This window comes from Equus caballus, chromosome 6, assembly GCF_041296265.1.
Source record: "Equus caballus isolate H_3958 breed thoroughbred chromosome 6, TB-T2T, whole genome shotgun sequence".
In the NCBI taxonomy this organism is placed as follows: Eukaryota; Metazoa; Chordata; class Mammalia; order Perissodactyla; family Equidae; genus Equus; species Equus caballus.
In genome coordinates this window covers 71,873,069-71,888,962 of record NC_091689.1, presented here as the reverse complement: position 1 = coordinate 71,888,962, position 15,894 = coordinate 71,873,069, and the positions used below count along the sequence as shown (strand labels likewise).

The window sequence follows — 15,894 nt, the reverse complement described above, 5'->3', positions numbered from 1 at the left end:
ATCGGTATGGATCAGTACCTCTGTATCACCTCTTCTTCTCCTTTCTGAATGGGCTTTTCATTGAATTTTTACTCTCCTTGTTCCAATAATATATATTTTATTTATATATATCTTGCCATCTTTTTATTTTTAACCTCTATTATTATGTTCTACATGTTTCTTGAAAAACTATAAAGATTATTTTTTTTTCTCAATTTGATATTCTTTGAATCTTGTTAAGAAAAATCAACCTCTTTATATTTCATATATTAATTGCTAAGCAGGTTTCATTCCTTACATTTTACCTTTCCCATTTATCTAAAAGTTATTTCATTCTTTCCCATCTTGATCAGGTTTCCTAGTGTGACATCCCCACTCCCTTGAATTCTGAATTTCTTCTACGTGTCTTTATTTCTCTAGTGATTACCTTCCCATTGGTAACAACCATAATTTAAATCTTATTCCTCTACTACTTTAAAATTAAATAAGTTCCAGTTCAAGATGGCAATGTAGGAGGATCCTGAACTCACCTCCTCCCACAGACACACCAAATCTACAGCTACATACAGAACAATTTCCTTTGAAAAAACCCCAAAACAAGCTCAGAGACTCCTACACATCAGGGGAATGAGAAAAAACCCACAGTCAAATGGGTAGGAGAGGCCGAGACACAATCTTACCATAAACCCCACCCTGGGCATGGTGATCCACAACCAGGAGGGAAGCCACAACTCTGAGCTTCTCCCCAAGGAGTGAATGGCTTGACCCTCATATCTGGTACTTGAACTTTTAAGACCTTCACCAAAGAGATAAGCCCCCAAAACGTCAAGTTTTGAAAGCCAACAGGGCTTGTGTCCATGAGACCCACAAGGCTCCACGGAACTGAAAAACAGTTCCTAAAGGGCTCGCACAGGCTCACCATGCTGCACCCCAGGGCCTAGAGCAGAGGCAGCTCACTGACTATCCAGTCTTTCTGTGAAACAAGCCTATTAGCTTATCCTCATAGCTGCAAACTAAGAGTCAGGCTTCTAATTAAACTCACATCTAAGGGCTGACTGTAATCCTCTCCAGTGAACTCAGAGGCTGGGTACCATCTTTCCACTCTCCCGCTGCCTCACTCATGGTCACCAGTACCTTGCAGAATGGAGCTTACATTTGAGGGTCCCACAGGACTGTAACAAATGGAGAAAGAGTTCCTAACTGGCTACCCTCCAGGGCAAAGCAAAGAGACAGTAGATTGAATCGCACCCCAATCCTTCTGTGAGAGAAGCCTATTTGCTTATCTTAAATCTTTGGCCTAAGGAGCAGGCTTCTAATTTAACACACATCTACAGGCCTACTGAAATATTCTCCAAAAACCATAGAGCCCAGGGGGCACCATCTTCACAGTCCAACTCTGCCTTGCTCCAAGTCACCAGTATCTCCCAGAAAAGAGCTTGTGCACATTGTCTGGAGGCCCAGTTTTCACAGCTGCCACCCAGGGGATGCCCCTTGATCAGCTGGCTCTGGTAGCCAACAAGGCTTTGTAGGGGATCAGAATTGGCCACCTGAGCCAGCCCTGATGGCCTAGTGGTTGAAGTTCGGTGTGTTCCACTTTGGTGGCCCGGGTTTGGTTCCCGGGCATGGAACCACATGTCTCGTCTGTCAGTAGCCATGCTGTGGCGGCAGCCCACATAGAAGAACTAAGACTTACAACTAGAATATACAACTATGCACTGAGGCTTTGGGGAGGGGAAAAAAAAATGAAAGAGAGAGGAAGATTGGCAATAGATGTTAGCTCAGGGCAAATCTTTCCCAGAAAAAAAAAAAAAAAAAGAATTTGCCACCCCAAAATGTGTCTCTTTGCCTGGATTATTTTAAGGACAAAAGAGTCTTTGACTCTTTGAAAGAAATTCTGACCTTCCCCCTAACTGCCTAAAAGAATTTAAGATAGAAGGGCCTGTCCCAGGAAGGAGCTATCACCATAGATAATTCTAGGTGTGGTAGACAGAAAGACAGCTAGCAAGGGCCATTTTATCAAAAGATCTCTTTCAGTTCCCATTGTCTACAGATGGCCCAGGAAACACTTGTTTATCAAACATTTGCATTTCCATCGTCATGTAAATTGCCTTCCTCTCCTTTGAAGTCCCAAACCACTACCCCCAATATCCTCCTTTATCTTTAGCTGAAGATGGTATTAAGGTGGCAATTTCAGCCACTCCAGCAAGATTTTCCTGGGTTTCTCCCATGTACATAAGTTATCAAACTTTGATTTTCTCCTGTTATTCTGTCTCATGTCAATTTAATTCTTAGACCAGCCAGAAGGACCCAGAGGGTAGAGGAATTGTTTTCCTCCCCTACAGTTTACGTTCACAGGTCCCACAGGACTATAACGAACAAAGAAAGAGTTCCTAACCAGCTACCGGTCCAGGGCACAGCAGTGAGGCAGCAGACTGAAATGCCCGTCTTTCTGTGAAAGAAGCCTATTAGCTTATCTTCATACCTGTGGCCGGAGGGACAAGCTTCTAACTAAGCACAGACCTAGGGGCTAACTGCAATCCTCTCCAGAGACCAGGAAGCCCAATGGTTACCATCTTCACACTCTCCATCTGTCCCACCCTAGGTTGCTAATGTCTCCAAGAAAGGAGATTGTGCACATATCTAGCACCAGGGTTTCTGTGTCAGCTGCCCAAAAGACACATCCCTTGATAGCCTGGCTCTGGTGGCCAGCAGGGCTTGTGTTCATAGATTCAACAGGATGTCAGCAAACAAACAGTTCTTATATGGCTATCACACCAGGGCTCAGTGCAGACGAGCACACAGAAATGCTCATGTCAAAGTCTTCCCATGAATGAGGTATATTTACATACTTCAAAAGCTGCTGCATCAGGGTCCAGTTTCCAATTAGACTGAATCTAGATGTTGACTGAGATCTTCCCTATTGGGACACCGGCAGGTTTTTGCACACCCTCAAATACTGGGAGCCACTAAAAATAAAGTAGACTGCTTGAACAACCACAAAGGTTTGAGAGACAACCAAGAGCTACAGCAGGGTTGAAACATAAGGTTCATCTCCTGCACGAGGCCACTTCTTCAAGACTAGAGAGGTGGCTGTTTTACAGAATGCATGGAAACCAACACAGAGAATCAAGGAAAATAAAGAAACAGAAGAAGACATTCCATATGAAAGAACAAGATAAAGCCTCAGAAAAAGACCTTAATGAAATAAGTGATTTGCCTGATAAAGAGTTCAAATTAGCCATCATAAAGATGCTCACCAAGGTCAGGAGAAAAATACATGAACAAAGTGAGAATTTCAACAAAGAGAACATAGCGTAGAAAGTATAAAAAAATACCAAAAATAAATCACAGAGCTGAAAAATACAATAGAAAGGTACAAAAGAAGACTAGATGAAGCCAAAGAAAGGATCAGCAAACAAAAAGACAGGGCAGTGGAATTTACCCAATCAGAGGAGCAAAAAGAAAAAGGAATGAAAAAGAATGAAGATAGCACAAGGAACTTATTGACAACATCAAGTGGACCAATATTTGTATTATAGGGGTCCCAAAAGAAGAAAGGGGCAGAAAATTTATCTAGAGAAATTATGACTGAAACTTCCCTAACGTGGGGAAAGAAACAGACATCCAGATCCAGGAAGCCCAGAGAGTTCCAAATGAGATGAACTCAAAGAGACCTCACCAAGACATATTATAATTATGTTATCAAAAGTTAAAGACAAGGAAAGCATCTTAAAAACAGCAAGATAAAAACAACTTGTTACATCCAAGGAAACCCTCATAAGACTATTAGCAGATCTTAAGCAGAAACTTTGCAGGCCAGAAGGGAGTGGCACAACATATTCAAAGTGCTGGAAGAAAAAACTGCTAGTCAAGAATACCCTACCCAGCAAAGCTGTCCTTCAGAATAGAAGGATAGATAAAGAGTTTTCCAGACAACCAAAAGCTAAAAGAGTTTATCGTCACTAGACTGGCCTTACAAGAAATGTTAAAGGGACTTTAAGCTAAACCGAGAGGGCCCTAAATCAGTAACAGGAAAACATATAAAATTATAAATCTTACTGGTAAAGGTAACTATATAGTAAAATTCAGAATAATCTAATGTTGTAGGTGATGGGTTAATCACTTATAAAGCTAGTATGAAGGTTAAAAGACAAAAGTACTAAAAATAACAACTACAATGATTTGTTAATAAATACACAAGATAAAAAGATATAAGTTGTGACATCAAAAACATAAAACTTGGGAGGGCAGTAAAAATTTAGATCTTTAGAATGCATTCAAACTTAAGTTTTTAAGAACTTAGAATGTTATAAGTTGTTTTACATAAGCCTCATGGTAACACAAAGCAAAAACCTACAGTAGATACACAAAAGATAAAGAAAAAGGAATCCTAAGCACACCATTACAGAAAATCATCAAATCACAAAGAAAGAAAAAAAGAAAAAACAAAGGAATTACAAAACAGTCAGAAAAAAATGAACACAATGGCAATAAGTCCACACCTATTAATAATTACTTTAAATGTAAATGGACTAAATTCTCCACTCAAAAAATATGGAGTGGCTAAATAGACTGAAAAAACAAGATCCATCTATATGCTGCCTATAAGAAACTCACTTCAGAGCTAAGGACACACACAGTCTGAAAGTAAAGGGACAGAAAAAGATATTCCATGCAAATGAAAACCAAAAAAAACCTGGCATAGCTATACATATATCACACAAAATAGACTTTAATACAAAGAGACTTGGAGACAAAGAGAGTAATAAGAGACAAAGAAGGTCATTATATAGTCATGCACCACATAAAAACGTTTCATTCAACAACAGACTGTGTATACAACAGTGATCCTTTAAGAAAAGTAACATATAGTCTAGGTGTGTAGCAGGCTATACCATTGAGGTTTGTGTAAGTACTGTAAGAGAGGAAGAAATTTTCCCCTACTCTTCTAGGTTTTTCTGGCTGATCTAAAAATTAAATTGACACGAGACAAATTAACAGGAGAAAAACAAAAGTTTAATAACATGTACACATGTGAGAAACACAATAAAACCAAGTAACTAGCCAAAGCCTTCACCTTAAATATCATCTTCAGGTAAAGACAAAATAAGATGTTGGAGATGAAGAGAGTCAGGGACTTCAAAGGGAAAGAAGGCAATTCACAGGTAAGTGAAAAGGAGCAAATGCTTAGAAAACAAGTGTTTGGCCACAGAAACAGAAAAACACAGATGGGAGTCCAAAAATCAGGCTTTTCTAGGTGCCTTCCTGTTATGCTAAGGTGATAGCTTGCTTCCTGAGACAGCTTTTTTTAATCTGAATTCTTTTAGGCAGTTAAGGGGTAGGTTACAAGACAAACTTTCTAAGTCTTTTTTTCTCAAAAATAGTCAGCCTAAAACAATCCTCACATTAAAGAGACACATTTTGGGATGGCAAATTTTGTTCCCCTTTAGTATGCTCTATGAGGTTCTCACAATGATGAAATTGCCTACTGACGTATTTCTCAGAATGTACCCTGTCATTAAGCAATGCATGACTGCATAATAAAAAAGGGGTGAATCCAACAAAAGGATATGACATTTGTAAATATTTATGCATTCAACACAGGAACACCAAAATAAATAAAACAAATATTAACAGACCTAAAGAGAGAAAATATACAACAATACAACAGTAGGGGACTTTAATACCCCACTTTCATCAAAGGATAGATCATCCAGTCAGAAAATCAATAAAAACATATTGGCCTTACATGGCACTTTAGACCAGATAGACCAAACATACATACACAGAACATTCCATCCACAAGCAACAGAATACACATTCTTCTCAAGCACACAAGGAACATTCTCCAGGATAGACCATATGTTAGGCCACAAAACAAATCTTAATAAATTTAAGAAGACTGAAATCACATTAAACATGTTTTCTAACTGCAATGACGTGAAACTCAAAATCAATTACAAGAAGAAAACTGGAAAATTCACAAATATGTGGATATTAAATAACATGCTCCTGAACAACTAATGGGTCAAAGAAGAATCAAAAAAGAAATTAAAAAATATCTTGAGACAAATGAAAATGGAAATACAACATACCAAAACTTATGGGATGCAACAAGAGCAGTTCTAAGATGGAAGTTCCTGGTGATAAATGCCCACATTAAGAAACAAGAAAGATCTCAAATAAACAACACAGCTTTACACCTCAAGGAACAAGAAAATGAACAAACTGAACCTAGTTAGTAAAAGACGGAAATAACAAAGATCAGAGTGAAAATAAATGAAATAGACACTAAAAGACACTAGAAAAGATCAATGAAACTAAGAGCTGGTTTTTTGAAAAGATAAACAAAATTGACAAACCATTAGCTAGACTTAACAAGAAAAAAAGAGAGAGGACTCAAATAAATAAAATCAGAAATGAAAGAAAAGCCGTTACAACTGATATCACAGAAATAAAAAGCATCATAAGACACCATTATGATTAATTATACAACAACAAACTGGACAATCTAGAAGAAAAAGATAAATTTCTAGAAACATACGACCTACCAAGACTAATTCATGAAGCAATAGAAAATATGAATAGACTTATTACTAGTAAAGATATCAAACCAGTAATCAAAAACTTCCCAATGTCAAAAGTCCAGGACCAATGGTGAATGCTGCCAAACATTCAAAGAAGAATTAATACCTATCCTTCTCAAACTATTTCAAAAAAGAGAAGAGGAGACAACTCTTCCAAACTCCTTTTATGAGGCCAGCATTACCCCGATATCCAAACTAGTCAAGGACACCACAAGAAAAGAAAATCACAGGACAATATCCCTGATGAACATACATACAAAAATCCTCAAGAAAACATTAACACTTCAATCTAGGTGAATGGCACTATCCCATCAACTACCCATTTACCCAAATAATAAATCCAGGTCTCCTTCAATGTTTTCCTTCTCCCTTAACTAATCAACAACAACTATCAAATCAAGATCTTCTAAATCTTTGTGATAGCTCTTCCCTCATTTCCATCCTTACTTACACTGCTCAACTTCAAGCCCTCATTATTTTTTGCCCTGCCTTGAGTCATGCCACTTCTCAAATCTCTCATTGTTGCTAGAGTCAACTTTTTAATACTCAGATGTCATCAAACTCCTCTACTAAAATTTTTTCAGTGGCTCTGTTTGGTGACAGAAAATAAAACTGGTATGTGTCATGTAAAGTCTTTTATGATCTAGCCCTTTATATTGTCTAGAATTATCTTTTGCCATTCCGCCATCGCTTGTAATTTACACTATAGTAGTAGCAATAACAACAACTGGAATAAAGTTACTTTGCAGCTTCTAAAATAAGGTATACTCTCTCACTTGTTAGTTTCTATCTATGTTGCTTCTTCTTCATAGTATGAAGGCAGTTTGTCCATTTGGTAAACTTATTAATTGATATCCAGATCAAAAGTTTTCTCCTCTATTACATCTTCCTCCTGACTAGCCATGAAACTTAGAATTATTTTTTACTTGTCTCCCACTGCCCTTTGTACAAACCCCAATTGGAGCAATTTATCTAAATGTATTATATTTTTTTCTGTTTCTGTCTAGCTACTAGACCATAGCTTCCTAAAATCAGGTCCCATGTCCCTTCATCTCTGTACCTTGCAGAGTCTAGTGCATAACACAATATAAGCTTCATAAAAACAAAAACTATTTCTTCACCACTGAATCTTCAGTGTCTAGCATACAGGAGAACGACAATAAATTCTATTAAATGAATTCATGATATGTACTCAATGTACATACTGAAGACAACAAGACAAAACAATTAATATAGTTGAAAATATACAGTCAGATAAGACAAAAGTTTGAATCCTGGCTCAAATGTGTAACTTTGAACAAGTTATTTAATCTTTCTGAACTTGAGTCTCTTTTGCTGTGAAGAGCTTACAGGATCTGGCTCTTGTAGATTAGAACTAAGTGAAACAGAAACTAGTGACCTACTCAACAAAGAATTCAAACAAAATATCATGAGGATGCTCACAGATATGCGGAGAAGAATGGATGCACACAGTGAGCACATCAGCAAAGAACTGGAAGATATAAAAAAAAAAACAATCAGAAATGAAGAATACAATACTCAAAATGAGAAATTCACTCGAGGGACTCAATAACAGAGTAGAGGAAGGAGAAGAACGGATCAGCGAACTAGATGAAAGACTAGAGGAAATCACCCAAGCAGAACAGAAAAGAGAAAAAAGAATTAGACAGAATGAGAAGAGAGTAAGGGAACTGTGGGACAATATCAAGCATGCTAACATTCGGATTATAGGGGTCCCAGAAGGAGAAGAGAGAGACAAAGGGACAGAAAGTTTATTTGTAGAAATAATAGAGGAAAATTTTCCTAACCTGAGGAAGGAAACAGACATCCAACTTCAGGAAGCACAGAGAGTCCAAACAAGAGAAGCCCAAAGAGGCCCACACCAAGACATATTATAATCAAAATGTCTAAAATTAAAGACAAAGAGAGAATCCTAACAGCAGCAAGAGAAAGGCCGCAAGTGACATATAAAGGGAAGCCCATCAGACTATCAGCGGACTTCTCAGTCGAGACCCTACAGGCAAGAAGAGAATAGCACGACATATTTAAAGGCTAAAAGGAAAAAACCTACAACCAAGAATACTCTATCCATCAAGGTTGTCATTCAGAATGGAAGGAGAGATAAACAGCTTCCCAGACAAGCAAAAATTAAAGGAGTTTATCACCAAGAAACCAGTTCTGCAAGAAATGCTGAAGGGACTTATTTAAGTGGGAAAGCAATAACCACAAATAGAGATTAAAAAAAAAATTATCAAAAAAACCCCAAACAACAACAACAAAAGACAGGCAATAAAATCACTAGTAAGGTAAAAGGATAGTAAAGGCAGCAGATCAACTACCTGTGAAGATAATATGAAGGTTAAAAAACAAATGTACTAAAATCACCTATTTCAATGATAAGAGGGTAATAGATAGACACACACTAAACACAAGACTATATATGATGTGAAAAACATAATGTGGGAGGAGGGGAGTGAAAAAGCAGAGCCTTTAGAAAGAGGTTAAGCTAAAGAGTCTATCTACTCAATATAGACTGTTACATGCACAGTATATTAAATAGGATCCTCATGGTAACCACAAACCAGAAACCTATAACAAGCAGGACAAAAAGTAAGACAAAAGAAATCAAACATATTACTAAAGATAACCATCAAACCACAAGGGAAGAGAGCAAGAGAAAAAGAAAGGAACTGAGAAGAACTACTAAAACACCCAAAAAAAGAAAAAGTGACAAAATGGCAATAAATACATATTTATCAATAACTACTTTAAATGTCAATGGACTAAATGCTCCAATCAAATGCCATAGGGTGGCCAACTGGATAAAAAAACAAGATCCATGTGTATGCTGCATACAAGAGACACACTTCAGACCTACAGACACTCACAAACTGAAAGTGAAAGGATGGAAAAAGATATTCCATGCAAATGGCAAAGAAAAGAAAGCAGGGGTAGCAATACTTATATCAGACAAAATAGACTTTAAATCAAAAACTGTAATAAGAGACAAAGACGGGCACTACATAAAGATAAAGGGAACAATCCAACAAGAAAATATAACACTTGTAAATATCTACGCACTCAACATAGGAGCACCTAAATATATAAAGCAATTATTAACAGACATAAGAGGAGAAATAGACAGTAACACAATAATAGTAGGGGACTTTAACACTCCATTTACACCAATGGATAGATCATCCAAACAGAAGATCAATAAGGAAACACTCGCCTTAAAGGACACATTAGACCAGATGGACTTAGTAGATATATACAGAACATTCCATCCAAAAACCACAGAATACACATTCTTTTCAAATGCCCATGGAACATTCTCCAGGATTGATCACATATTAGGCCACAAAACAAGTCTCAATAAATTTAAGAAGATCGAAATAATACCGTGCATCTTTTCTGACCACAAAGGTATGAAACTGGAAATCAACTACAGAAAGAAAACCAGAAAAGCCACAAAAATGTGGAGATTGAACAAAACGCTACTGAACAATGATTGGGTCAATGAAGAAATCAAAGAAGATATCAAAAAATTCCTGGAGACAAATGAAAATGAAAACATGACACGCCAAAATCTGTGGGATACAGCAAAAGCGGTTCTACAAGGGAAGTTTATAGCAATTCAGGCCTACCTCAACAAAGAAGAAAAATCTCAAATAGACAATCTAAAAGCGTACCTAAAGGTACCGGAAAAAGAACAACAAACAAAGCCCAAAATCAGAAGGAAGGAAATAATAAAAATCAGAGCAGAAATAAATGAAATAGAGACTAAGAAAACAATAGAAAAAATTAATGAAACCAAGAGCTGGTTCTTCGAAAAGATAAACAAAACTGACAAACCCTTAGCTAGACTCACCAAGAAAAAAAGAGAGAAGGCTCAAATAAATAAAATCAGAAATGAAAGAGCAGAGATTACAACGGACACCTCAGAAATACAAAAGATAATAAGAGAATACTATGAAAAGCTATACGCCAACAAATTGGATAATCTAGAAGAAATAGATAAATTCTTAGAAACATACAACCTTCCAAAACTGGACCAAGAAGATGTAGAAAATTTGAACAGACCGATCACCAGTAAGGAGATCGAAACAGCAATCAAAAACCTCCCAAAAAATAAAAGTCCAGGACCAGATGGCTTCCCTGGTGAATTCTACCAAACACTCAAAGAAGAGTTAATACCTATCCTTCTCAAACTCTTTCAAAAAATTGAAGAGGAGGGGAGGCTTCCTAACTCCTTCTACGAAGCAAACATTATCCTGATACCAAAACCAGACAAGGACAACACAAAAAAAGAAAATTACAGGCCAATATCACTGATGACCATCGACGCAAAAATCCTCAACAAAATACTAGCAAATCGAATACAACGATACATTAAAAAGATCATACATCATGATTAAGTGGGTTTCATTCCGGGGATGCAGGGATGGTTTAACATCCGCAAATCTAACAACGTGATACACCACATTAACAAAATGAAGAATAAAAATCACATGATCATCTCAACAGATTCAGAGAAAGCATTTGACAAGATACAGCATCCATTTATGATAAAAACTCTAAATAAAATGGGTATAGAATACCTCAACATAATAAAGGCCATATATGACAAACCCACAGCAAATATCATTTTCAATGGAGAAAAACTGAAAGCTATCCCTCTAAGAACAGGAACCAGACAAGGATGCCCGCTGTCACCACTCTTATTTAACATAGTATTGGAAGTCCTAGCCAGAGCAATCAGGCAAGAAAAAGAAATACAAGGGATCCACATTGGAAAAGAAGAAGTGAAACTGTCACTCTTTGCAGACGACATGATTTTATATCTAGAAAACCCTAAAGAGTCCACTAAAAAACTTTCAGAAATAATAAAGGAATATAGTCAAGTTGCGGGATACAAAATCAATGTACAAAACTCAGTTGCGTTTCTATACACTAACAACGAAGTAGCAGAAAGAGAAATTAAGAATACAATCCCATTTACAATTGCAACAAAAAGAATAAAATACCTATGAATAAACTTAACCAAAGAGGTGAAAGATCTCTACACCGAAAACTATAAAACATTGTTGAAAGAAATCGAAGACGACACAAAGAAATGGAAAGATATTCCGTGCTCTTGGATTGGAAGAATTAACATCGTTAAAATGTCCATACTTCCTAAAGCAATCTATAGATTCAACACAATCCCTATCAAAGTTCCAACAACATTTTTTACAAAAATAGAACAAAGAATCCTACAAGTTATATGGAACAACAAAAGACCCCGAATAGCCAAAGGATTCCTGAGAAAAAAGAACAAAGCTGGAGGTATCACACTCCCTGATTTCAAATTGTACTACAAAGCCATAGTAACCAAAACAGCATGGTACTGGCACAAAAACAGACACACAGATCAATGGAACAAAATTGAGAGCCCAGAAGTAAACCCACACGTTTATGGACAGCTAATATTCGACAAGGGAGCCAAGAGCATACGATGGAGAAAGGAGAGTCTCTTCAATAAATGGTGTTGGGAAAACTGGACAGCCACATGCAAAAGAATGAAAATATACCATTCCCTTACACCATGCACAAAAATCAACTCAAAATGGATTAAAGACTTGAATGTAAGACCCGAAACCATGAGTCTTCTAGAAGAAAACATAGGCAGTATGCTCTATGACATTGGTCTGAGCAGCATATTTTCAAGTCCCATGTCTGACCGGGCAAGGGAAACAAAAGAAAAAATGAACAAATGGGAGTACATCAAACTAAAAAGCTTCTGCACAGCAAAGGAAACCATCAACAAAACGAAAAGAGAACCTAACAATTGGGAGAAGCTATTTGCAAACCATATATCAGATAAGGGGTTAATATCCAAAATATACAAAGAACTTATACAGATCAACAACAAAAAAACCAACAATCCAACTAGAAAATGGGCAAAAGATCTGAACAGAGATTTCTCCAAAGATATCCAGATGGCCAACAGGCATATGAAAAGATGCTCAACATCATTAGCTATCAGGGAAATGCAAATCAAAACTACAATGAGGTATCACCTCACTCCGGTCAGAATGGCTATAAATAACAATAACAAGACAGGAAACAACGAATGTTGGAAAGGGTGTGAAGAGAAGGGAACCCTTGTTCACTGCTGGTGGCAGTGCAAGCTGATGCAGCCACTATGGAAAGCAGGATGGAGTATCCTCAGAAAATTAAGGATAGATCTACCATACGATCCAGCTATTCCACTGCTGGGTATTTATCCAAAGAACTTGAAAACACAAAGGCATAAAGATACTTGCACCCCTATGTTCATTGCGGCATTATACACAATAGCCAAGACTTGGAAGCCACCTAGGTGCCCATCAAGGGATGAATGGATAAAGAAGATGTGGTATTTATACACGATGGACTACTACTCAGCCATAAGAAATGACGAAATCCAGCCATTTGTGACAACATGGATGGACCTTGAGGGTATTATGCTGAGTGAAATAAGTCAGAGGGAGAAAGTCAAATACCATATGATCTCACTCATAAGTAGAAGATTAAAAACAACAAAAAGAAAAAAACAACACATATCATTGGAGATTGGACTGGTGGTTACCACTGGGGGAGGCAGGAGGGCAAAAGGGGTGATTAGGATCACATGTGAGGGGATGCACTATAATTAGTGTTCGGGTGGTGAACATGATGTAATGTACACAGAATTCGAAATACGATGTACATCCGAAAAAAATAAAAATTTAAAGAAATAAAGAAATAAATGCATCTAGATTGGTTTTTCTCAAATAAACACATTATAGTTTCTGAAAAGGCAATAATTTTATTTCTAGACCTAAACTATAATTTCCCCAGAGTAAGAAAAGTAGCCTAAAAAGAAATTTTTCAATAAAAGCTAACCTTAAATGAAAGTACACTGCAAATACTAAAATATGACATGAATTATCAACTGACTTAATTGGAAAGATAATGTAAAATGTACTTTACCTCACCAAGTCCAGAGTTCCACGACTGCTTAGAAGGCAATTCTTTCAAAGGGATATTACCCCTAGGGTCACAAATAAGACAGTATTAAAGTTTGATTTATTCTCTCTGAAAATTATTGTTCTAAATTATGGTTCCCAAAGTTGGCTGCAGATCAGAATTATAAGGGAAGCTTTTTAAAAAATAAATAAGCTCCATCCTAAGGGTGTGGGTCAAACTTGGTATTTTGTATTTTAAAATCACCCCCTTGAGTGATTCAGTTCTGCACCCAGCTTTGAGAACCATGTTCTAAAATCACTTTCATAAAGTACATTTTAAAATTCAAGGTCTAACATGCTAGTTTTCATTCATAAGTTTCTGAATACCTGGAAGTTTGACAGCAAAGAACCTAATTTTTTTATTTTATTAAATAAGTTGTGAATGTTTTATTTGTTGCGCCAATCCCATAAAAATGGCATATAGGTATTCTTTTTGCAAATAGATATTTTAAATATTTCCATAAGAAAGTACTTCCAAAATAAAAACCTATTCTAATTCATGATTGTTAATTACCAAGATCTGACTAAACCACAATTATTACCAAGAAAGTTAGGACTATTCCGAAACTACAAGTTTTCTTTAATTAAGTATAACTGCAGTCCCATAAACTCTTGATATGTTTGCTTATGCCATTAGCATCTGAATTCTATTACTCCCTTGTTCTGATTCTATACTAACCAAGCCACCTTTCCATGGAGAGCTGCCAAAAATTAGAAAACATGCTTATCATGCCAGTAAACATTCCTATATAAGTAACCCTTCTATTTCTTACTGTAAATTAATAAATTGACATTCTGGTGAGTGTGTAAGTTTCTTGAACACATAAGTCAGTTTTCTCAAATCTAATTAACACTAAGATTCAGATAAGATGACGGCTTTGTGCTGGCAAATACGAGCACCATACTCTCAACTAGGGTGATATTACTAAGATTCTGACAACTGGTAAGCCTTTGTAGAGGCCAGTCTGCCCACTCTGAGACAGCAACACCCCTACCTCACATTGCATCAATTCAACCCTTCAATATGCATTATACTAGATGCTGAATTGCATTCCCCAGATTTACCTAAAAACTTACAAACGGTTCACTGGATATATCTGGATTGTCTTCTGTGGTGCCTTCTCTTGGTAATCACTTTCAAATTTTCCTTTAAAAATAAAAGTATGCATTGAACTAAAACTCTAGCACAGACTAGTTCTTTTTTTTAAATTGGAAGCTTATTAGCATGACCCATATGGAACGAAATCACTGGTCCACACAATGTCACATAATAGAATGTCACTCTATTTTCAATTTTATACTCCTCCAAATACACACACACACACACACATATCTATATTATATATAAATATGTACTAAAAACAAAAAGACCAATAGATTATTACCCTTCTCGTGTATAACACCAACCTTTTTTTTCAGAGCTGGCTGGGAAACTATCCTTCTCAAAAGATGTACTAAGATTATTTCTTTCATGATCGTTATACTCTTTCTGATAGTTCTTGTTTGGCTGACACTTTTCTAGGTAACTTGTTTTATTAAAAGTAGAATTACTAAAAGTCAACTCTGGATTTGTAAAAATACTTCTAATGGATCTCTCAGTGGAATGGTTTTTATCAGAACTAGTGACTGCACAAATATCTCCCATACTGTCAAAACCACACTTGTCAAAGGTTTTCTTTATACTCCACTGATCTATGTTTAATAAATTGATCACATTTTCACTAATAAAAGAGTCACAATTCTCTGACAGAAGGCTGGGTGTTGGCTGGTTCGCATCTTCAAGAAAATTTGAAACCTCTTTCCTATTTTCTTCCAAAATATGTTGTACTGACTGTTTTTCAATAATGAAGTCTGACTGTCTTCTCTCATCCATGGTTCCACAATCTTCACCTGTAACTATATCAGGTCTTTCAGTAAGGAAATTCCGATTTCCTGGACTTTGAGATAAATAAAAACATATTTAACAAGAAAAGCATAGAACATTTTCATTTAGAAACTTAAAGTTAAATTCTTAGAGAACATACTGAGTAGCTACTAACATTTACCTGGACTATGTTTTCAGTTTTTTATTTGAATAAATAATATTGTTTTGGGTGGAAATTTGTCTAATGTGCCTCAGTGAGTATGAAAATAATCTACACTTAGTTTTGTATTTCAACACAAAAAAATGTGTTGAAATGAAGTATGATGTGGTTCAATTCACTGTTATATTAACAAAATATGACCAACCTATATCATGTCTTCTGTAATAAGGTCTAGTGAATACCCTAGACAACCACTGCATGTAACTGCTGCTC

General features: G+C 36.4%; 1 protein-coding gene across 3 annotated transcripts in view; it reads right to left on the bottom strand.

Annotated features, from left to right (window-relative positions):
• The window catches only part of REDIC1 (regulator of DNA class I crossover intermediates 1), an 80,513-nt gene that overhangs the window by 8,723 nt on the left and 55,896 nt on the right, over positions 1-15,894 (bottom strand). For all 3 annotated transcript variants that reach the window (XM_070270123.1, XM_070270125.1, XM_070270124.1), the window contains 3 exons: positions 15,005-15,534; positions 14,675-14,744; positions 13,563-13,623 (listed from right to left, as the gene is read on the bottom strand). In XM_070270123.1, the coding sequence (XP_070126224.1) occupies positions 13,563-13,623; positions 14,675-14,744; positions 15,005-15,534 (661 nt within the window). The remainder of the gene's footprint in view (positions 1-13,562; positions 13,624-14,674; positions 14,745-15,004; positions 15,535-15,894) is intronic.